Source organism: Alexandromys fortis, unplaced genomic scaffold (assembly GCF_014885135.2).
Source record: "Alexandromys fortis isolate MF-2015 unplaced genomic scaffold, M_Fortis_MF-2015_v1.1 scaffold_156, whole genome shotgun sequence".
NCBI classification, from domain to species: Eukaryota; Metazoa; Chordata; class Mammalia; order Rodentia; family Cricetidae; genus Alexandromys; species Alexandromys fortis.
The window spans coordinates 235007-259220 of record NW_026068028.1 but is presented as its reverse complement, the minus strand read 5'-3'; the positions used below and the strand labels follow the sequence as shown (position 1 = coordinate 259220).

The following is a 24214-nucleotide window of genomic DNA, read 5'->3' as shown; positions in this document are numbered from 1 at the left end:
CAGGCTAAAACAGCTAAGTGGACTGGCCTGAGTCAAACAAACATCTCCTACTATCAGAACTTGTCTTGAGGAACAGGAAATAGAATGTTTGCCTAGTACACACAAGACCCTGAGTTTAATCTCTAGCACTGCAATAAAAGAAGCGAACTGTTCTGAATACACTTGTAATTTGAGAACTGTACAGAATAAGTGATTCACGGTATAATTTGGTAAAATGCCTTATTTAGTTTCGGAACAGAGCATATCTGGAAGTGGGCAGTCAGGATGGTTAGAGATATGAAATGTCAGTTTGTACGAAATACTTAAGGCCGTTGGAACAGGGGCAGGAGATGTAATTCAGTAGTAGAACACTTGCCCACCATGTACAAAAAACCCTGGACTCAATCCCTAACAGTAAAAACAAACGAAAACCAACTATATATTTTTAGCCCTCAAAAAGAGAAGACTTAGGAGATGTAATAGGAGAGAATAGTGGGGATCTTCTGAGATTAAGCTTATTCATAAAATGTCCTATGAGGTAAACAGGAAGAAATTAAAGAAACAGATTTCAGCCCAAAGAAAGGAGTAGCTTTTCAACAGAAACAAGTAGAAACAACATACACATGAATTCTAACATCACATGGTACCAGGTCCACACATTAACCACGCCCTCCCTGCCCATTTTCTTTTCAAGCTCGTTATCTTCCTCCCGTTTGTTGAACTTTCTTACTCAGCTGCATACTCTCTATCAATTTCAAGGGTCCAACACTCACCTGCATTGCCAGGTCTAAGAGTTCCTTAGAAACATGTTGGTTGGCTCCTTCCAGGTTCCGAACAAGGTCACCAGCAAAATTGCTGTCCTTTGGGGTCAGTAAGGTATAGGCCACGCCCTTCTCACCAGCTCTCCCTGTTCGGCCAATCCTATGAGTATGGGTATCAATGTCTCGTGCTACATCATAGTTAATGACTGTCTTAATTGAAGGAATGTCCAGACCACGGGCTGAAATAGAAAATATTCAGATTCTTTTACTTTTCATCTGCAGTAAAAAGAAAATCAAAGTAACTAGAAATGCTAATGATAAGAACATGCATTTTCCTGATCCAGGCAAGCTTCTGGCATGGAGCCAAGAATAAAAAGTAGTTCACACTCCTGGGAATAATGTGTGTGTGTGTGTGTTTATATATGTATATACTGTGGATAATTTTCCCAGAATCACACCTGTAATCCCAATACTTGCAAGATGGAGGCAGGAGGAGCTAGGAGCTTGAGAGATGGCTCTGAGGTTAAGAGCAGTGGCTGTTTTTCTAGAGGACCCTGGCTCAAGTCCCAGCACCCACATGGCAGTTCACAACCACATATAACTCCAGGTCCAGGGAACAAGATATCCTTACAGAGGCAGACATGCAGGCACATAAAAATACACATCAATACACATAAAAGAAAATAATAAAAGGAATCATTAAAAAAAATACCCTGCGTTATACATCAAAATTTATCTTAAAAAACAAAACAAAGTGAGCCAGGTGGTTGGGGCACACGCCTTTAATCCCAGCACTTGGGAGGCAGAGGCAGGCTGATCTCTGTGAGTTCGAGGCCAGCCTGGTCTACAAGAACTAGTTCCAGGACAGGCTCCAAAACTAAAGCGAAACCCTGTCTCAAAAAAAAACAAACAAAAATTCGCACAAGTTAGCCCTCTAGGGATTCAGTAGTAGTCTGTTTATGCATGTACATATCACAGCATACATATAGAGTGCAAAAAAAGCTTGTGGGAATGCTGCCAGGATTGGTTGGCAAGTACCCAATGAACCACCTTGTAGGTTCAAAAGACTAGGGTTTTTTTGTTTTGTTGAGACAGGGCTTCTCTCTCTGTATATCTCTGTCTGTCCTGGAACTTGCTCTGTAGACCAAACTGGTCTTGAACTGAGAGATCTTCCTGCCTCTGCCTTCCTAGTACTGGGATTAAAGGTGTGTGCCTCAATCGCCTGGCTCATTTGTGGGAATTTTTTGTTTAAAGGTTTGAACCACCACTGCCGCCCAGCTAAATACTTGTTTTCAAGGGTAGCAGAGTAAAGCCAAAAATTAAGATTAACTAATGCAGTGAAGCAAACAAAGGACATAAATGTTCTCCCCCAGGCACTTGCTAGCTGCAAGGGCACTTTGATGAAAAAGAACACTAAATGAAAGTAATCACAGAGCTGCTGTTCTATATAGGATACAGTGGGAGTGTTCTATCAGCCTGACCAGATGCCATCGGTCTTTATCAGGGTAGGGTAACACCTATATAATAAAGTCTAAGGTTATGGTGAAATTCATCCTGTTTCTTACCTGCAACATCAGTGGCCACCAGGACGGGGATGTCCTTTTTCTTAAAATCTGAAATGACCTTGTTTCTTTCACTTTGATCCATATCCCCATGGAGCAGACCAAGATTATGACCTTCCTGCTTAAGGTTATTGGCTAGTTCTTCAGCATTGGCTTTTTTAGTAACAAATAGAAGAACACTCCCTGAAGAAGTAAACTCCACCAGACGCCGAGTAAGCCAGTTCCATTTACTGGGCCCAGAATGGAGTATCTCCACAATCTGTGTCACATCTTCGTTTGCCTGAGAGGAGATAAAATACAAACTGTGACACTGGTACCACAGGGAACTTCCACGAGCCTCATGGTAAAATATAAAATAACAGAAATGGGTTAATTTAAGATGTAAGAGTTAGTTAATAAAAAGCCTGAGCTAAAAGGCCAGAGTATGCAATATATATTAAGCCTCAGAGCAGTTATTTCATAAGTGGCTTTGGGAACAGGCAGGTGGAGAAAACCCTGACGGGGGGACCAGTGGGATGGAGATTATTTGATACCCCACGTTGGGTGCCATTATGTAAACAGAGATTGCACTTTTGTTTCCTGGTCACCCAACTAATCTCACAAAAACTATATTAATTACAACACTGTCTGGTCAACGACTCAGGTGTATCTCTAGCTAGCTCTTACATTTTAAATTAACCCATTTCTATTAGTCTACATATTGCCACATGGCCGTGGCATTGCCCTGATTTCTACATGTCTTGTTTCCCTGGTTGCTGGCTGGCTGGCTGGCAGCTGCCTAACTACACCTACTCTCTCTCTATTATCTCTGTTTGGATTTCACGCCTGCTACACCACTGGCCAAAACAACTTTATTCATCAACCAATAAAAGCAACACACATACAGAACGACAACCCACATCAGAATCCTGACAAAACCTGGTACCTTTGGGTCCTCCTTTAGTATTTCAAACGCAGCTTAGAATTTTCTCAAAACACCTTGCTCACCAACTCCCCTGCCCCCATATGTTCACACCTAATTTGTATGCCCCAATAATCTGTAATGATTTTTATATGCTTATCCTTATTATTCCCAGGGTAGTAAACTTTTCAAGGCCCTGCCCACTCATTGTCATAAGTATAATTTACATAAGCACATTAAGAAATAAAAACTTGACAAATTAAGATGCTCAGAATTAAAAAACATTTTTAATTATAATTTTTTTTAACAATAATTAGGAGAAAGAATCAACATGGTTAACTAATAAGTACATTATTTCAGTAGAGAAGATCTGTTTCCAACACAAAGAAATAAACATTTGGGGTGTAGGTTATGCTAATTATACCTTATATACATGTATTGAAATGTCACTACATCCCATAAATATTTATAATTATGTGCATCTTTCCTCCCTGTGTTATGGCACAGAGAACAATTTAGAGGAATTAGTTCTCACCTTTGATGAGGTGGGTCCTGGGGACTGAATTTAGACTTAGAGTTCACAAGAGTACTGGCTGAGCCACCTACTGGATCCCAGGAAATTCTCTAAATAACCTTAACTGAATTCCAAATTCCAATTTGTAGGTAAGCACAAAATCAAACATTCTTACCAGACCCCAAGATTACCTCAGACCACCCTATGCAGATTGCTTTAACAATCACTTAAATGTCCACTGTATAACTTACTGAGGTTTTTTTGTTGTTGTTGAAAAAATTTCTGCCTCCACCCCGCCTCCCATTTCCCTCCCCCTCCCCCCACTCCGCTGGCCCTCCCCCCACTCCATTCCCCCTCAAGGCCTCTCGAGTCTGCAGAGCAGTCCGGATTCCCTGCCCTGCCCTGTTACTGAGTTTTTAAAACTTAAAAAAGTTGCCAGGCGGTAGTGGCGCATGCCTTTAATACCAGTACTTGGAAGGCAGAGGCAGGTGGATCTCAGAGTTCCAGGACAGCCTAGTCTACAAAGTAAGTTCCAGGACAGCCAGGGAAGTTACACAGAAAAACCCTGTCTTGAAAAACCAAACAAAAAAGATGAAACAAATATAATTCCCACATATCCATCATTCAGCTTCCATATATCGACACTGTGACACTCTCCTCAACTTGTGTATCTTAAAGCAAATCTAAACCATGCTGTACCATACATAACATTTTAACTAAAGCATTACTGTAGGACCAGGTGTGGTGGCACCTGCCTTTCATTCCAGCATCAGGAGGCAGCGTGCTGATCTATAGGGCTACAGATTCTACGTCCCTAACTAAGAGAAATCCCAGAACCCACCCAGCCTTGTGTAGGATTACCTCTCCAATGTCTCCCTGCACTACTCGAATAGGGTCAATCAAGATGTCTCTGGCCAATTTTTCAATCTTTTTCCGAAAAGTTGCACTGAATAAGAGAGCTAAAAGATAAAGCAAATACTGTTAAAACAAAATAAAAAATAAAAAAAAAGTATTTTTTACAGAATCCATTGATTAAGTTTCTGAAATGTAACTGGTTCACTAAATAAAAATGGTTTTCTTTCTTTTGTTTTTCATTTTCAATCAAGAAATGAGTTGTTGCCAGGCGGTGGTGGCGCATGCCTTTAATCCCAACACTCGGGAGGCAGAGGCAGGCGGATCTCTGTTAGTTCGAGGCCAGCCTGGTCTACAAGAGCTAGTTCCGGGACAGGAACCAAAAAACTACGGAGAAACCCTGTCTTGAAAATCCAAAAAAAACAAAAAACAAACAAACAAACAAAAAAACAAAAAAAAACAAGCAAACAAAGAAATGAGTTGTAATGGTTCAGAAAAAGGTTCTTATTTCAAATCAGCAGTTAAACTGCAGCAAATTACTGAATTTCAGTTTTCTGGACCTGGTGGCAAGGACCTGGGCTGTAATCCCAGCTATTTGGAGGATAAGGCAGGAGTATTGCCATGTTCATGGCCTGCCTAGGCTACAGTGTTCAAGGACAGCCTAGTCAACTTAGTAAGACTCAACCAAAAAAAGTGAAGAAAAAACAAAACAAAACAAAAAAAAAGGGTTGGGAGCCGGAGATACATATATAGCACAGAGAGGTAGAGTGCTTGCCTAGACTTAGGTTCAGCACTGTGGAAAACAAAACAAAAAATACAAGAGTTATATCTAATAATTTCTACAAATAAATGGTCATTAACCCTCCCCTTTACAGTTAGCATCAGTACGTAAACAGAAATTTTCACTTCCATAACTGTGAGTACTTATAAAATAGGTGTTCATTTTGAATATAAATATAGTTTTATTACAAAGCTGCTTCATACATACTCTGTCTGTCAGGACGGACATGACTTGCTATGGAACGAACCTGGTACTCTGAAAGAAACAGAACAGTAATCAGAACAATACTATAATGCAGTTAAAAGAGGTGTGAAAGTCACTTTAGGAAAACTCACAAGAACTTTCAAGGATTAAAAAAGCCCTGAAACTCCTAGACAGCACTCAGTATGAAATTTCAAAAAAACTTCACAGAGTAGTGGAACTGGGTGGATAGTGGTTATGTAGAAATCTGCATATCCGGGTTGAGCCAAAGAGTCCGGGAAAGGACCTCGGGTGACCTAATATTGGACGTTAACCTTCAAGGGCTGTGAATGAAAATGAAGAACAGAAAACAGTCTCTCTGCTTTAAGCACTTGCACATTTTCTCAACAGTCAAGACTAGCACTTCCCTTCAGAAAACTCCTACAAATAAATGGCTCATGGCTTGGTCTATCTCTTCTTTTGAAATCCAGAAGTATTTTTAACATCGTTCATGATGAAAACTACTGGTTAACTCTAGGAAGACACAGAAAAAACTAACTTGAAGATGGGGACACAAGAAACTGATACTCGAAGGCATACCAAATCCCATGTCAAACATCCGGTCGGCTTCATCAAACACAAGGTAAGAGACTCTTTGAAGATTAGTAGCCTTCTTCTTCACATGGTCAATCAGCCGGCCCTGTGAGAGTCACAAATGAATAGTAAGTGTAACTAAAAATTTGCAAAGACATTTACAGCTACACTCCTGGAAAAAGCATTGATTCTTTGGTCTTCGACAGAAACAGATACAGATCTGAGAGTCTTTATGCAACAAACTCAGAAGAATACTTTTTTTAGACAGGGTATTCATGGGTGGCTTGGTTCTGCCTTTTAAGTGCTGGGACTACAGGCATATGCTACCATACTCAGCAAGAACAGAATTCTAAAAACTCAAGCTCACCCTTTACATTAATTATGGTTTGAATTCTATGAACAATTAGGCCAGAACCATTCTTGTAATACATTCTAAAAAGATTTAAAAACTTATGGATGAGTTTTAATGTTTAACCTACATCCTCTGATAAACCTTCTAAGTATCTTTATGATTCTTCACGTTCTTGGCAACCACAGATCCAACTTTTAGGAGAGCCTAAGAAAATCTTTTGAAATAGGAAGAAACTTGTCGCTGTTAATGCATGGGCCACACATGTTATAACTAGATTGTGGTTTAGTCAACTATCACAATTAAATCAAAATGAAAGGCAGCAATTCCCCCAGAGCATTCCCAACCTAGCTCTACTAAAATTTTAGATGGAAGTTTCCTCAAAAGCAATGGTGTTTTCTAAGTCAAGAGGGATTGAGAACCCATTTAAACACAGATAAACTTACTGGGGTACAAACAACAATCTCTGCTCCTTCCTGAAGGGCCTTGGCCTGCTCCCACATGCTCCCTCCTCCATATACTGCCACTGATCGAAGATTATAAGCTTTCCCAAACCGCTTACATTCTGCGTGGATCTATAAAGTCATTAATAAAATATTAATAAACAAGAAGCTTAACAAATACTTTTAGCATTACTCAAAAGAGAGTTTTGAACAACATAGTGTGTCATTACAGAAAATCAAAACCTAGCTGTGCCTAATGGCACAGGCTTCGAATTCTAGGTACCTGGGAGGTTAAGAAAGAAGATAGCAAGTTCAAATCCAACTGGGTAATTTAATGAGACCTAACTCAAAATCACAAAAACTAGAACAATACAAACAGAAGAGGTTGGGTATATAGTTCAACACTTGCCTAGCTCTTAAGGGCTCTGGGCTTAATTCCTATTATTAAACACACACCCACACCAACAACAACCAAAACAACAGTAACAACTAAAAATAAAACAAAACAAAAAACCCCCCAAAACCCACAAAAGCAAATATGAGAGAGATACCAAAACCTAGAATATGGTTTACAAATCACCATTCTTTGGTTTGTTTCATCTTTGTTTTTTGAGGCAGAGTCAGTCTATGAGTTCTGTATGTCTTGGAGCTTGCTATGTACACCAGGCTGGACTCAGACTCAGCGATCCTCTGGCCTGAGTTTGCTGACTGCTGGGACTAAAGGCATGAGCCACCACATCCAGTTTAATCATAAAATAAGGCTACTATCTTTCTCTGAATCATTCATTCTCTTCTTGAGCCTATCATTCTAACAAGAAAATTAATTCACTATAGAGAAAACATTGTGAACGTATAATAAAAACTCCCACAAAACCCACACCACTTTAAGAGTAAAAAAACAACAACACACAATTGTTATGTCATTCCTGTTATAGATAATATCTAACACTTTTTTTTAATATCAAGACTTTTCTGGGCGCATAATAATGTGAATGTACTTTAATGATAGTCAACGAACTACACACTTAAAATGGTTGAAGATGGTCAATTTTGTATATAGTTTTATCACATTTAAAACAGAAGTGGGGGGAGGTTGGGGAGACAGGACAGTGGGTTAAGCACTTACAATGCAAGTGAGAGGACTGACATTTAGACTTCTAGAACCCACACAAAAGCTGGGTGACCATGGTTGACTTGGCAATAACCCCAGAAGCATCTGGGAGATGGAGACAGAATGCTATAGCCACACTAGCAGTAACAGCCCCACAAATGTGAAGACGAATCTAGGAAGCACCCAAAGTCAACCTCAGGTCTCTCTTAAGTGGCCCCACGTGTGTGCCAATGCATGCACCTCTAGGTAACAACAACTACAATTCATAAATCTTTCTACTCATTGACTCTCGCTAGTCCAAATGTGCAAAGGAGCCTTTTATAAAAAGCACATACCTGTTGACAAAGCTCCCTAGTGGGGCACACAATCACAGCAATCGGTCCATCACCTGGTTCCAATTCCTTCTGATCCATTATATGAATCAACATGGGCCAAATAAAGGCTGCGGTTTTCCCACTGCCTGTTTTAGCAATACCAATCATGTCTCTACCACTTAATGCTACAGGAACACCCTAGAGGAGAAAAGGTTTATATACTCTAAAATTGCAATTCCACAGATAACCCTGGAAAAATGACTATAGGTGACATTCATTTCCAATGGAATAAAAATATTCCAGGTCACACACTAGCTGAATCCTGACACTTCCATCAACTTGATTTAAAGGAAATATTATTACCTTCATGTGATTCAGCCTTCATTTATTAAAAAGACTCTCATTTATATCAATATATTGAAAAATGCTTATGATGTATAAAAGAAGTTATTAAATTTCTTTTAATGGAGCTGGAGAGATGGCTCAGTAGTTAAGATCACTAGTGGCTTTTCCAGAGGGCCCAAGTTCAATACCAAGCACCACATCGTGGCCCATTACTGTAACTCAACTTCCAGGGGATCCAACTCTGTTCCCTGGCTTCTACATGCACTGTATGTAAGAGGTAAAGAGACATATATGCAAGTAAAATCCCATATGCATAAAGCTAAAAAAATAATTTTTTATGTTCTCTTCTTGAAAAAAACCATTCATATATATAAATTTCTCATTTTTAAATAAATAAATAAACCCCACATTTGAATGGGAAACAGAAGCTATTAGTCTCAGTAATAGATGAAAAAAATTCTAGTTATCAAAAGCACCAAATATATCCACTCACAAATCTTTTTGGCAAGGTTTAGATAATGAAGCATTTTCCTTACATCATATTTTCAAAGTATTTAGCAGATATAAAAACACATTTTCCAGTCACTTAGCAATTTCATACACTAGTGAAGAATTCTCATTTTTTTTCTTCAATATTTAAAAGTTTCAGGACTTCAAATACAATTTAGGGGAAGAGGACTTGCCTTGCATGTGTGAAGCCTTGGGTTTGATCCCTACTACTGTAACCACACACACACACACAAAAGAGTTTTAAATAAAACTATAGATTTCTTATCGCTGTTTCATTTTTCTCCCATGATATTTTACATACCTGACATTGTATGGGAGTTGGTTGTGTGTACTCAGACTTCCGAATCTGGTGCATAAGCTGTTCATCAAACCCAAAATGAGCAAAACTACTTCCTGGTCTAGGAGGTGCAGCCCCAGAGACCTAGAGACAAAGACAATTGCCAGTATACCAGTACTGCCACTTCAATAGCATTTAAAGTTCAACAGTACCTACTCAGATCAAGCACTTTAGCTAGAATATAGAGTGTGTAAGTAAAAGCATATGCCAAAAAGGTAAAACCTCAAACATGACCAGGTCCTCAGGCAAAAAATATCAAGGCAGGAATTCCTGACATAATTCAATCAAGTGATTTTAAATGACTAAGTACCAAACACTATCTTGAAATTAATTTTCTCATAATTGATAGAAATTGCTTAACTAGAAAAGTCATTAACATTATTTTTGCTATTTTGAATAAACTTTAAAGAAGGTAACAAAAAAATTAAGATTTACTCTTGAAGTCAATTAATTACAAGATTAAAACCAAATCTATAGCCATTGGTTAGAAAGATGCAACTTCCTGAGTTAATGTTTCTCCTAGGGATGGTCTAGACACTATGAAGCCCTGTTCCAAGTGGGCAAAGAATGGGGATTATTGTGACCCTATTTTGTCTACACAGTAGTAGTAACTTTCCACTGCTTCTCTGATAATGCTCAGAATTTCCAACAAGGATTTTTATTACTAACGATGTTTTTATTTGTCATCCTCCCCACCCCCAAGACAGGGTTTCTCTGTAATCTGTTCTCTGAAACTTGCTCTGTGGACCAGGCTGGCCTTGAACTCAGAGATCCACCTGCCTCTGCCTCCTGAGTGCTAGTTCAAATGTGGAAAAGGAGCCACCATCACCTGGCTATTACTAAAGATCTTTATTTTGGGAGAGGGAAGTGCTAGTAAATTCCTGGAAAACAAGAGGGCAAACATGCCCACACATACATACAATAAATAGTCTTTGAGTTTTCAAACATCATGTAGCAACTAATAACATGGAAACAGACCTTAGTTATTCACACTAGAGTAAACCAACCCATGTTCCTTCTATTTGACTTTAATATATAAAAACATTTTAAACAATATGGTAAATGAACAAATCAAATTTTTGGTGGGTAGTTTAAAGTATTATTATAAAATTGTTTTAGGTTTTTAAAAGACAATCACTTAAAAAGATTTGGGTGTGTATATTTAGAGAAGAAGCTCTGATCCCTCTGAGTTTGATTAATAGGTGTTTGTGGAATGCCTATTTGGAAATATCTAAACTTCAGTCATCATGATCATGCAATAAGCAGGGCCAACTCTCCAGGCCTCCTCTGGTGTGGGAGAATTGTCTGTATTCTGTCAATCATGTTTTCAATAAATGCTGATTGGCCAAGCAGGAAGTATAGGTGGGCCAACCAGACAGGAAGAAGTAGAAGCAGGGCGATGAGAATAGAAAAATTCTGGGAAGCAGGAAGCTCCCTTTCCACAGTCCTATCTCAACCACCTAAAAAGCAAGATGTGACCTGCCCCACTGAAAAAGGTACTGAGCCATGTGGCTAACATAGATAAAAATAATGGGTTAATATAAGCTACAAGAGCTAATAAAAAGCCTAAGCTCATAAATGGGCCAATCAATTTATAATCTTATGGAGACCTCTGTGTGACTTTCTTTGGGGCTTACCAGCTACGAAAACTAGGCAGGACAGAAACTCTCCTCATTTATTTGATATTTTAAAAAGAGCACACTAGGGACTGGAGGGATGGCTCTGCGTTCAAGAGCTGGCTGCTCTCCCATAGGTCCCGAGTTCAATTTCCAGCACCCACAGGATGGTACACAATGATATCTAGTGGGATCTGGTGTCCTCTTCTGGCATAAAGGTGTATATGCAGATAGGACACTCATATATTAAACAAACAAATCTTAAAAAATACACTATATATAACTTGAAGCACATATATTGTAACTTCTAACACTTCATGGATTGTTTACATTATAATTTCTACCTCTTATACATGAAGAGGAGCCTTCTACTTTTCGTTGATAGCCCACCCACCACAGTACAAAGTTGATTAAATATGCAAAACAAAATATAGGGCTGGTGAAAAGACTGAGCATGTAAAGGCACCCACCCACACATTCACACACCCACACACCCACCACCACTACAGTTTTTTAAAAAGGAAAAGTCAAAACTTTCTGATATATCATCTATAGGTATAAAACAATCAAATGAGGACACACAAACCTTCAGATCTGTAATTATTATTCTCACTAATAAATAAACCCAGGGTTACTACCTGGATACACAGTAATTCTAAACATGAATCAGCATTAAGCAAGTAATGACTCTTACCCGAAGGTTGAGTTTATGTCTCAGGTCTATTAACTGCTGTGGGGTGAGGTTGGTTATCTCCTCATGCTCATTGTAAAAATTTTTTTCAAATGGTGGATAGTCAATCTGCAGGTCCAATTATTCAAAGTTAGTCTAGAATTCAAGAGTCAATCCTGTAAGTTTGATTTTAATATAAAATTATCTTTTACAAATATTCTAAAAACAAAGGCATTCTTGTAGAAAGTGAATTCATTTATTCTTGACACAAACTCCTAAAAAGCACAACCTTAATTTTTCCAAATTCCTACTTTCAAAATAGATACTGATCTACTTCCTGAAGACAATTCAGACTCTAAAAACATGGAGCAGAATTTCTGTTGTGAAGGTCTCAGAGGAAATTTTTTAATTTTAGTTTTTTTTGCGACAGGGTTTCTGGGTAGCTCTGGATGTCCTGGAATTTGTCTTGTAAACCCGGCTGGCCTCAAACTCAGAGATCCACATGCCTCTGCCTCCCAAGTGCTAGGATTAAAAATGTGAGTCACCACCACCCGGCAGAGAAAACATGTTTTTAAAGCAATTGTTCCATAAATAACATTTAACTATGCTTAGGATTAAATAGTTCATCCAGATTCAAGCATTTAAAAACATTTCCAGTATTTCCTTTAGAGACAACGTTGTCTTCAGAAGGAGTTCTCTCTTTCCTTTTATTAAAGCACGAAGTTAGGGCTGGAGAAATTACTCTTGGTGCTCTTGAAGATGATCCAAGTTCAGTTTCCAGCATCCACCTCGGGCAGCTCTTAACTGCTTTTAATTCCAGCTTCAAAGAGATCAGATACCCCTCTCTTTTGGCCTCCCTCCTGAGATACTGCATTCATGTGCATATACCATCCCCATTACATAACACATCATTAAAAAATCAACAAAAAATATTTATATATTTAGTCATTTGAGGGTTTTTCTGTTTTCCCTAGCTGTCCTGGAACTCACTTTGTAGAATAGGCTGGCCTCAAACTCAGAGATTCGCCTGCTTCTGCCTCCTGAGTGCTGGGATTAAAGGTGTGTACCACTACTGGTCAGCAAAATATTCATTTTTATTATATGTACGTGTCTTTGAGAGAGTATGTCACATATGTGTGGATGGCTGAGTAAACTAGAAGAGGACGTCAGATTCCTTAGAACTAGAGCTATAAATGCTTATGAGGTGTCTGATGTACGTGTGTGATGTGGGATATCTTTCTGTATGCTATGAATATGTGTTGCTTTCATTTGTTGATAAATAAAGTGTTGTGGCCTAAGGCAAGAGAGAATAACTCCAGGGAGGAAATCTAAGTAGAGATAAAGAAGGGTGGAGTCTGGGAGACAACATCCAGCTGCCCAAGAAACAACATGCCAGCAGACTGGTAATGCCACAGCCATGTGGCAATACTAGACTGATAGAAATGGGTTATTATAAATGAAAGAGCTAGCTAGTAATAAGCCTGAACCATCAGCCAAACATTCATAAGTATTGTATACAATATTCTGTCTGCATATATGCCTACAGGACAGAAGAGGGCATCAGGGCATCAGATTTCATTACAGATGGTTGTGAGCCACCACGTGGTTGCTGGGAATTTGATGTGGGAGTGATTTCTTTTTAATCTGTTGCTTTTATTGGTTAATTAATAAAGGAACTGCCTAGGCCCATTTGATAGGCCAACCCTTAGGTGGGTGGAGTAAACAGAACAGAATGCTGGGAGAAAGAAGCCTAGTGAGTGAGTCGCCATGATTCTCCCACTCCAGACAGATGCAGGTTAAGATCTTTCCTGGTAAGCCACCTCGTGGGCTACACAGAATATTAGAAATGGGTTAGATCAATGTGTAAGAGCTAGCCAATAAGAGGCTGGAACTAATAGGCCACGCAGTGTTTAAACGAATACAGTCTCCGTGTAATTATTTTGGGGCATAAGCTAGCTGGCGGCCGGGAGCTGGGGCAGCAGGGAAGTGGCCCGCCACTCCACTCAACAGAGTGGCGCCCAGACGTGATGGACTAAATCCACTTAAAAACAGGAATTGAACTCAGGATCTTTGGAAGAGCAGGTAATGCTCTTAACCGCTGAGCCATCTCGCCAGCTCTGCAACAAGTACTCTTAACCACTGAGCCACTTCTCCAGTTCCAAAACAAAATCCTTAAAACCATGAAATTGCTCACATAACTTATTAAAATTAGTAACCAAGCATATTTTGATTTTTTGATTGTTGAGAGTGTCTTAATATGTAGCGAAGGCAGGCCTTCATACTGCTGGGACTAGAGGCATGCACCACATTCCTGGGGACTAGAGGCATGCATCACAATTGGTTTTATGAAATGCTGGGGATTTAACAGCAGGCTTTGTGAGTAGTAGGCAAGCACTCTACCAACTGAGTTCATCTCCAGCCCCACATTTCCTTTCTATAATATGAAACTATTTACAATAAGCCCTTTTGGATTTTTGCTTGTTTGTTTGTTTTTAATGATAGCATTTCTTGGTGTAGCCTTGGCTGTCCTGGGATTTCTCTCTGTAGACCAGGCTGGCCTTGAACTCATAAATCTGTCTGCCCCTGCCTCCTGAGTACTGGGATTAAAGGCATGTGCCACCACTGCCCAACACCTTTTGGTTTTGAAACAGAGTCTCATTCAGTAACCAAAGCCAAACCGCAACTCACTATACAGCCTAGGTTGACCTCAAACTTTTGACTCTTCTCCCTGCCTCCACCTTCTAAATACTGAGATTACAGTGAGCTAGTTTATAGGCTATGAATGCCTCACAGAATTTCTGATTCAACCACTTAGCAGAAATTAAGATCCTGAACTACGAAACTATCAGTTTGAAACAAAGAAAGAACTCTAATACCTCTGAATGATCAATAGGAGGAAGAGGATCAATAATTTTTTTGGAAGGTGCAATTGGATTTCCATCACTATCATACTCCAGATTGTCTTCCTCCTCTTCCTGAACCACCCCAGCAGTTGGGTTTTCTGCCATGTATCGAAAATAAGCTTCCTGCAGGAAAGCACAAGAGCATAATCAAATCCAAGTACAAATAAAAACATTTCTACCTTTGTTGTCAATGCACACAAGTGTACCATAAGATTGCATAGTCTAAACAAATCCTATCAAATAAGGATCCTTTCAAATCCTTTCACTAGCAGTACTCAGAATCAATGAGTAAGACATTTACTACTGCACAATGATTTGACTTATTTAACAGAAGCCTTCCTGTTTGTAGGGACATCTCACTACCCTGCCTAAAGAGGGAGAACACATGCTTTGGCTTTATACCAATCCAAGTTTGGAAGCTGACATTGATTAGAGAGGTCACAAACCTGGACAGGTATATAGATTTCACAACTAAACATGGAAAAAGGAAATACTAATGGACAGTTACTGATGTTTCATCTAAAATATAAGAATCACAAACTATTGGAAAGAGGCAAAGGACAGCAATGGACCCCATACTACTACTACTACAGCTTTAATCACAGTTAACTTAAAAATTTGGATAAAAAAAAAATCAAATAAAAGTTCATATTTGCTTTTCTATGTCAGTTGATCAAAAATTCCACCTTCAACATAGGTGAAAGCTATATTTGAATATCTTACTAACAGGTCACACAGGTAAAAACGAGCAAGTCATTCAGTAAAAGCAAGCTCTAGTCTGTCCCCAGTATAGACTTTGTGGAATTAAAAATAAAAGATAGAAATACTGCATAGGAACTCACTTGGTCATCTTCTTCTTCAATGTCATCTCGAATACCCCTGGAAAAACAAACGGAGAAACAAACTTCCCTGCAAATGTTCCACATACCCAGCTCCATACTTACAGTAGATTAGTGTTGAATTCCAAACAGTATAGGAACTCTCAACACTAACGAGAACAAAGCAGCAATAAGCATACTGTAAATGATCGACCCAAAATATATGTGTGCCTTAACTCCTTGACCTAAACTTTCCTTTTTTTTCAATGAGATGATGGTACCCCTAGAAACATCAGTTACCAACTGATGTATGAAGCAAAAGAAACTTTCTTTGTGAAGACAGGTACCAAAGAATGCTAAGCTTTGTAATATATACAACAAACAAAACACAGCTGTGTAATGTATTCATATTAAAAAGAAAAGAGCCCTCCTGAATTTAGTATATACTATTCTTCCTGTGGCTTCTAGCTCTCAGTCAAAATCAGTTACCTTGGAGATGGGGAGGAAAAGGAAAACTACATTCTTTCATGACTTTGGAACTAAAACTAGTATTTCACATGGGGAATGGAACCACTGACATTTGTTGCATCTCTTAGTCTATTGTGTAAAGTATTATTGCTTACTACCCATAGCCGTATCTTTCTAATCCAACTTTCTACCTAACTTAGAGCATTTGCTATTCCTAAGGCAACCTGCACACAACGCTACAAGCATAGGGAAGCTAGAAGAACCCAACACACAGTAAGCACCAAAAGATGGTTGATACTCCATATGTCATAGAAACCCTGGCAGAGGCCTGAACAGAGGGGAAAGGTCCAAACGTGTCTGGCAAAAAGGTTTTAGGAGTGTATTCAACAAAGGAAATTTTTTCCCCCAGAAAATAACCATTCAAGTTCAGGGTTTAATTGCTAAAGAATAAGGTCACTCTTTAGATGAAATCAGGTTTTGTTTATTCCTAATTTTTATATGACATTATTATATAATCAAAATTTCTAGAAACTGATGACACAGGCATTAGTCTATTTAATATTATTATGAGATGAAATTCAAGACAACGAACCGAAACTTTAGTAACTATACCACCTTTACCATCAGTATAATTCACTTCCTGTTGCCTGGACAATTATTTATAACAAAATACTATTTTACCAAACAGAACGCCTTTTAGTTTTTACAAACGCAAAGACTATGCCATCTTCATACCTAGAGAATTACTCAAGATACAGAGATATCCCAAGCATAGACCTTTGTGTACTTGAAAATTCTTTCCTCTATGAATTCTTTAGAATACTCTTTTTTATGCTTCAGCAGTTTCTATGGAAGCTTTGTGCGAGTGAAGAAAACCACTTACTTTACATTTTTTCTTTCCTTGTCTTTTTCTTCAAGTCTCTTCATGTCTCTAGCCGCCTGATCCTAATGGAACAAAAGGCTACATGGAATCATACACTTTAAAACACTCAAAGAGAAATTTCATCATGAACAGTTCATACACTAAGACATGTTCACAGCTGTCCTGTCCTATGTGCTGTCGGCTGCATTTTCATGCAACCTTCGGGAAGCTTCTACAACTATTTTTCAAAGACAAATATATGTCTTTTTGCTGTACATGGATTTCAGTTTTTTACTGCAACACATACTATAGACGTACATATAAATATTTGGTAATTTTTTAGAAAAGTAGGTATAGCTAAAATTCTCTATAACCACCACCACCAAAAACAAAAGCGAAAAACAACAACAACAAAAAAAACAATCCAGACAAAAAAAGGGTGACGTATTTATTCAGTTCTGGCTCTTATTTTGGAAAACTGGCTCTGAACTAAAGAGTGATTTTCCCTTTCCCCCTCTTTTTTTTTTGGTGTGTGTGTGTGTGTGTGTGTGTGTGTGTGTGTGTGTGTGTGTGTGACACAGGGTTTCTCTGTGTAGCTCTGGCTGTCTGGCTGTCCTGGAACTTCCTCTGTAGACTAGGCTGGCCTCGAACTCACAATGATCAGCCTGCATCTCCTCCCTAAGTGTTAGGATTAAAGGTGTGTACTGCCACCACCTGGCCGCCTTTTCTTTTTTTCCCCTGATCTTTCTGAGGCAAGATCTTTCTATGTAGCCTAGGTTAGCCTCCACCTAGTTATGCTCTTCCTTCAGTCTATCTAGTGCTACAAGTGCTGAAATTATAGGCTATGCTACTATACCTGACTATAGTGATCCTGCCTCCGAACATCTGGCAATTTTGTTTTCTCAACTGAGGGTGAGGTGGGACAGGTAAGAAAAGTTATACAGGCCGGCAGAAGTTGAACATGGCACCAATGATGCCATTACATATGAAGCAAATCACTACACTTGCAGAACACATTCTTTGTTTCCTTTTTCTTTCTTTCTTTTTTCAAGACAGGATTTCTCTGTAGCTTTGGAGCCTGTCCTGGAACTAACTCTTGTAGACCAGGCTGGCCTCAAACTCAGAGATCACCCGCCTCTGCCTCCCGAGTGCTGGGATTAAAGGCCTGCACTGCCATTCCTGGCTTATTCTTTTTTACTTTTTAGATTTATTGTTATTATTTATATGCTATATTATGTGTGTAAATGTTTTGCCTACATGTATGTAAGTGTATATGGCATGTGTGCGTGGTACACACGGAAGGGGGGAAAGGATATCTGATCCTGAAACTGGAATTACAGACAGTTCAGAGCTGCCACTTGGGTGCTAGGAGTTTAACAAAGGTCCCCTGGAAGACTAGTATGTGCTCTTACCCACTGAGCCATCTCTCCAGCCCAATATATTCCTTTAAGCCTATATAAATCTTTCTTTAGAACACTGTCTAAAAATAAATCTTCATCAAATTCAAGTCCTAGAAAAGTCAGCATTTGACGTTAGTAATTCGTATTAGACAATGACACTCTTCAAAATCTGACAACTGATATCTCTGTTCTTGGCTAACTAAATCTCTTAATACTTTACCAAAGACATCCAGGAGTATGTTAGTATACTCAAAATATTTAACTCCCAAAGAACTTCAACTATTTAAATGTCAAACAAGAGAATTTGGCTATTTGCAGATTAATTCATTCAAAAAGAGCCATATCAGTTTATAAAACTATAAATTAAATCTAAATTTAAACCTAAAACAACAACAAAACCAAGAACTGATTTTTCTTATAACTCACTAGGATTATCAAGAAATAATGGGGCTGGAGAGATAGCTCAGTAGTTAAGAGCACTGGCTACTCTGCTCTTCAAGAGATCCTGAGTTCAATTCTCAGTAACCACTTGGTGGTTTACAACCATCTATAATGGAAATCTTACCCTCTTCTGGTGTGCAGGTGTACATAAAGATAAAGCATATATTCAAATACATAAAATAAACAGATAAAAATATTTTTTAAAAAAGGATGAATGAATGAGATTTTCTGAGATATAACACTTTCTAGGAAATGTCCCTATCTCAAGAGCATTGTATAAACTATTTCAAGCACTACACATCTTTCATTTTTAAAGTGAATTACTTAACATACTTATTTAAAGCCTACTATGTTGCAAGACACATGTATTTCCTGAATAATTTGAGAAAAACTTGGTAAATATCTTCAATGGTTTGTTAAGTTTGCAAAAACACTTAAGTTAAAGCCAGTCATGTAGTTCATGGCTTTAATCCCAGGATTCAGGAGGCAGAGGCAGGAGGATCACCATGAATTTAAAACCAGTATGGTCTACACAGTGAGCTCCAGGATAACAAGGACTACATAAAAAGACCCTGTGTCAAAACAAACAAAAAGCCTCTAAGCTAGAATTCAGAGACATAAAGAATATGAGGAATAGAGGTGAGTTCTGGCTTGGCTATCTATTAGACGTTTATATTCTTTAGACAAATAAGTTTCTTTAAATTAAAAGTGAGAAATCTAAATACCTAACAGGTGACAAGCTAGCAATAAATGAATGAAGCCAGGATAGGAAAAACTATATATATTCCTTGAGCACAGGTCTTATTACATAAGCTGCCATGGTGCTAAAAAGCACTTAGGAGAACAGTGCTGTAGGAGAACAGGTATCAACAGTCTTATTTGGCTCCATGGTTGATAAAAATTAGGCAAAGGATACATGGAGGATATGATTTAGATACGAAATGTTCCTAAAAAGGGTCCTATGCTGGGTTTAGTGACTGGCTGGTGGCACTACAGAGGAAGCTCTGGGAACTTTAGGTAGTGGACCATTGCGATTGTCTTGTTTCTGGCCTTTTCCTGCCTCTCCACAATGCCTTTCCCATGATAAGGAACTGACTCCTGTGAGACTCTGAGTCAAACAGGCCTTTCTCCCCTAATCTGGCATTCCTCAGGTATGGTCTGACCAATACAGGAACTCATGCCCTTATTCTACTTTTATATATTTGAAGTTTCCCGTACTTTAAGTATATAGAAAGTAAACTGTTAGAGATGGGAAGAAAATAAGAAAATGAAAAAGCCAGATACCCTAAGACATTTTAAGAAGGTAGTCATGATTTCAGTTTCTATAGAGAAGTTATGAATGCTGATAAAACAGCATTATCAGGAAAGAACAGAACTGCAGAATACAGAATTTCTAATTCTATATATGGAGTTCTTTAGGTATAGTTTCCTTATGAAGTATGAATTTAATAAACAAGGGAGTCCATAAAACAGTATTCCACTTAAGAATATACTAAGATTATCATAACAGAACATTTGAGTGACTATGTTCAAATGTTGTAATTTACTAGTCTTATCACTTACCGATTACCACTTGACAAAACAAAAAAACAAAAGCCAAAACAAAAAGACTAAAAAAATTATGAACATGCTAACTATTTCAATTTGCTCAGTATTTAAAGAAAAAAAGAAGAGCTGATACTTGCCTCTACTTCAGCCATAAATGCCTCCAAGGGATCATCATCACTGTCCGAATCTGCTGGTTTTGAATGGAACTGCTGGCGGGTAGGTGAGTTTTCAGCAGGAATGTAAGGTAAATCTACATTGCTGGAGTCTTCTTCTTCATCTTCAAAATACCTGAAAACGAAAACAAAAACTAGTAAAGTGACTAATACAGAGACTGAAACATTCATCTAACACAAACTTTCAGTAGAATATATTATACTATTAAGAGACTTCTCAGCTGGGTTGAAACAAGTCCACCAAACTCCACACAAATTTTATAAAACTCTTTAGTAGGTTTTAAGCATCAGTTGACTCAAACACCAAAATGATGTGCTGTTCACTGTGTTAACTAGTGATTAGAACACGACCAGGAAGAAAATGTCATTCATGGAATAATGATATAAGCAGGCATACAAATACTTAAAGGGGGTTGGGGAGGGAAAAACATCAATCCTGGAAGTTATAATTACTGGGGAAACAGTATTTTTTTTTTGCTTCAATTTCTGCTGAAGAAATGAATAATTTACATCAGTTCAAGGATCATCACTTACGCATTTTCTTCATCAAAATTGGCCCGTTTAGATCCAATCTTGTAGAAAGAAGGAAGCTGTGGTGGAGCAGACTTCCCGAATCCAGAAGAAGAGCTGGCTGCCCCAAAGGCACTGTGGGACTGCTGTGGCAACTTGGCTTCCTCCTTTTTTCCAGCACTGATGGCAAAACCTCCAAAGCCAAATCCCCGCTTAGTTCCAGGGCCACCTTTATTCCAGTTCATGATGCCAATGGTTGCTGTTAGGAACAAGATGCATACATATTAATGTGGCTTTGTAAACAGCCTCATTAACCTTCATGCCATTTTCAATGCCTACCCACAAATTTAAATTTCTGAAGGGACTGTTAGTAGTAGAGTACTTGCCTCACATGTGTGTAGAAGGCCCCAGCACCACATAAACTGTAACATTGGCCTTCAGATACGATAGCCTCAACCAATTAATTATGTTTCCCCTAAAATGCTGAAGAAACTATTATTCATCTTACTGAGATCCAAAACAAAAGGAATACGTTTATTAAATTGCCTAAAATAACCTTTTTATTGGAAGGGTTGCCAAAAATGCTATAGGACCTTTAATATGGAATAGACATTGCAAGACAATCTCCTAGCCTGTATCTTTATTATTATTATTATTATTATCATTATTATTATTATTGTGTGTGTGTGTGTGTGTGTGTAAGGACACACAGACATTTTCTATGGTCCAAACGTGGAAATGAGAGAACAACTAACCCTCAGCAGGTTCTCTTCTGTCACCTTATATGATCTGGAGATCAAAACTCAAGTTCATCAGGTCTCTACTAAGGTATCTCACTGGCTCTTAATCTTTGTTTTCTCCTTTCATCTTCTCCCCTCTTTAGTAGTCTTAATTGATCTCACAGTTAGTGGCCTCCCCTCCCCCGCCTCTGTCCCTTGAGTGATGTAGGATCAAAGCCATGTGGTACCAACCCTGGCTTTAGTATTTGTTCTTAAGAATTTACATTGTACCATAAAAAAAAAAAAAAAAAAAAAAAAAAAAAAAGCAAACCAAACCCAAGATCCACAATTATAACATTTGTTATAACAAAGATTAAACCTGGCATGGACGTGGACACCTCAGTACTCAGGAGGCTAAGGCCAAGTTCAAGGCCAGTCTGAGACACAGAGCAAGCCCAAGACTAGTCTCAGCACACAGCAAAGACACTTCTTTGCTAAAGGAAAAAAGCAAAAGCAATCCCAAACTAAAATCAAAAATGATCCCCTGGTATTAACATCCAGAAGAGTCAAAGAATTAAACTTCAAAGACAAGCTACTATCTATACATGTCTCTCAAGAGACAGCTTAAAAACCACACATTTATTCAACAACTACCCATTAGAACACCATCCAGCAAGAAACAAATTGCTCTGAGTATTCTATGGTTAAGGATTACAATGAAATGTCCTCAGTATTAATAAAATCAGTTTACATGTTCTCATTAGTCTTAGCTCCAAAACTCTTTAAAAACAATGTAATTTACATAAATTTTGAGGTAAGCAAAAACAAACCACTCAGAGAAAAGGAACAAAATTTCAGGCTACCTGAGGCTGGGCATGATGATGCAAGCCTTTAATCCCAGCACCCAAGAGGCTGTAGCAGGTGGATCTTTGTGAGTTCAAGAGCAGCTAGGTCAGTCAGCGTTACATAGTGAGACTCTGCCTCAAAAAACCCAACACACACACACACCAGCAAAAATATGACTACCTAAAATGTCCTTTTCTAGAAACAGAATTGTCATGGCCTTTGTTAATTTTCATGCACGTTCATACACATACACAAAATTTGAGCAAAATGGAAACAATTGTTATTCTTTACCTGATACCAAATATATCTACTGCTGGTTCATGTAAATCCTTTGTTTCCTTAGCATAATTTTTAAAATGTAATTGCTTTGCCAAGGAAACACACATTCTAAGACTTAAAATTTTAATGATTACTTACCTTTATAGACATGCCTATTACACAGAGTAAAATGAGGGCATATAGGTGGGTGATGTGATTCTATTTATATAAAAGCATATGCTATATGCATATATTTAGAAGGCTCTCAAAATGCTACCAGCAGCTGTTTGTCTTTTTCTGCTTTGTTGTTTACAATTAACAGGGAATATCAAATGTCTATAGGAGGCTCTGAAGTTGAAGAAAGTACTTTTTCTTTTCTTTTTTTCGAGACAGGGTTTCTCTGTGGTTTTGGAGCCTGTCCTGGTCTTGTAGACCAGGCTGGTCTCGAACTCACAGAGATCCGCCTGCCTCTGCCTCCCGAGTGCTGGGATTAAAGGCGTGTGCCACCACAGCCCAGCCGAAGAAAGTACTTTTAACATTTAACATAGTTGAAGAGATAAGGAGTAACAGGCTCTCTATTTTTCTGACACTATGCCCCTTACCTATATGTCACCTATAAGTTATATGAACTACCATAGAACACTTAGTTTAACAGTTTAACTTGTGTGCCTACTGTCACCCTTAGATCATATTTAGCTCCAGAAAAAGACTGATCTTCCTCAATTTTGGCCATTCCACCTTTCACAAATCGCTTCTTTATTTCTCTGTGAAACCACCTGCGTATGCCAACCAAATGCTGGAATTAAAGGTGTGCACCACCACCTAGCTCTCCCACACATTTCAAACATCATGACTGCTGACAGTAATCACAGCACTGGGAAAGCTAAGGTATAAGGATTACCTCACAGGGAGTTCTATACTAGCCCGGGGTCAAACGTTTCATAAGGGGGCTCCTTCAACTAGGGAATCAATATAATTTTAGTAAGATAAAACTTCATGTAAGAAATACAGAGAGATGACTCAGAGAATAAGAGCACTGGTTTATCTTCAGAGGGCTCAGTTCAATTCCCAAAATTCACATGGCAGCTCACAAGTCTTTAACTACAGTTCCAGGAGATCCTTATACAGACATACATCCAGGTAAACCACCAAAACACATAATAAATAAATAAACAGAAATGCAAGTAAAGCAAATTTAATATCACATAATTTTTGCTTTTTATTTTTTTAAAAGATAGGGTCTGTCTACATAGCCCTGGCTGTCTTGGAACTATTTAAGTCAGCCTGGCCTTGAACTCAGAGATCCACCTGCCTCTGCCTCCTGAGTAATGGGATTAAAGGTGTGTGCCTGGCTATCTGATAATATATTTTTTAAGTTATTGTCTTCTATTTATGTGATAATTTTGTCTGTATGTATGAATGCACATCATTTGCATGCCTGGTATCAGC

The 24214-nt window shown here is 38.4% G+C and overlaps 1 protein-coding gene across 2 annotated transcripts in view; it reads right to left on the bottom strand.

Moving 5' to 3' along the window:
* Ddx42 (DEAD-box helicase 42) overlaps positions 1 to 24214 on the bottom strand; it is a 39432-nt gene that overhangs the window by 5623 nt on the left and 9595 nt on the right. The window contains exons 2-15 of one of the 2 annotated variants that reach the window (XM_050164217.1): positions 20967 to 21201; positions 20397 to 20547; positions 16892 to 16953; positions 15565 to 15601; positions 14696 to 14845; positions 11844 to 11948; positions 9498 to 9617; positions 8363 to 8539; positions 6920 to 7048; positions 6131 to 6230; positions 5558 to 5605; positions 4579 to 4676; positions 2306 to 2582; positions 753 to 979 (exon numbers count right to left, since the gene is read on the bottom strand). In XM_050164217.1, the coding sequence (XP_050020174.1) occupies positions 753 to 979; positions 2306 to 2582; positions 4579 to 4676; positions 5558 to 5605; positions 6131 to 6230; positions 6920 to 7048; positions 8363 to 8539; positions 9498 to 9617; positions 11844 to 11948; positions 14696 to 14845; positions 15565 to 15601; positions 16892 to 16953; positions 20397 to 20547; positions 20967 to 21187 (1902 nt within the window). In that variant the 5' untranslated portion in view covers positions 21188 to 21201. Of the gene's footprint in view, positions 1 to 752; positions 980 to 2305; positions 2583 to 4578; positions 4677 to 5557; positions 5606 to 6130; positions 6231 to 6919; positions 7049 to 8362; positions 8540 to 9497; positions 9618 to 11843; positions 11949 to 14695; positions 14846 to 15564; positions 15602 to 16891; positions 16954 to 20396; positions 20548 to 20966; positions 21202 to 24214 lie in introns of those variants that run through there. The other variant, XM_050164218.1, reaches the window with a different exon arrangement.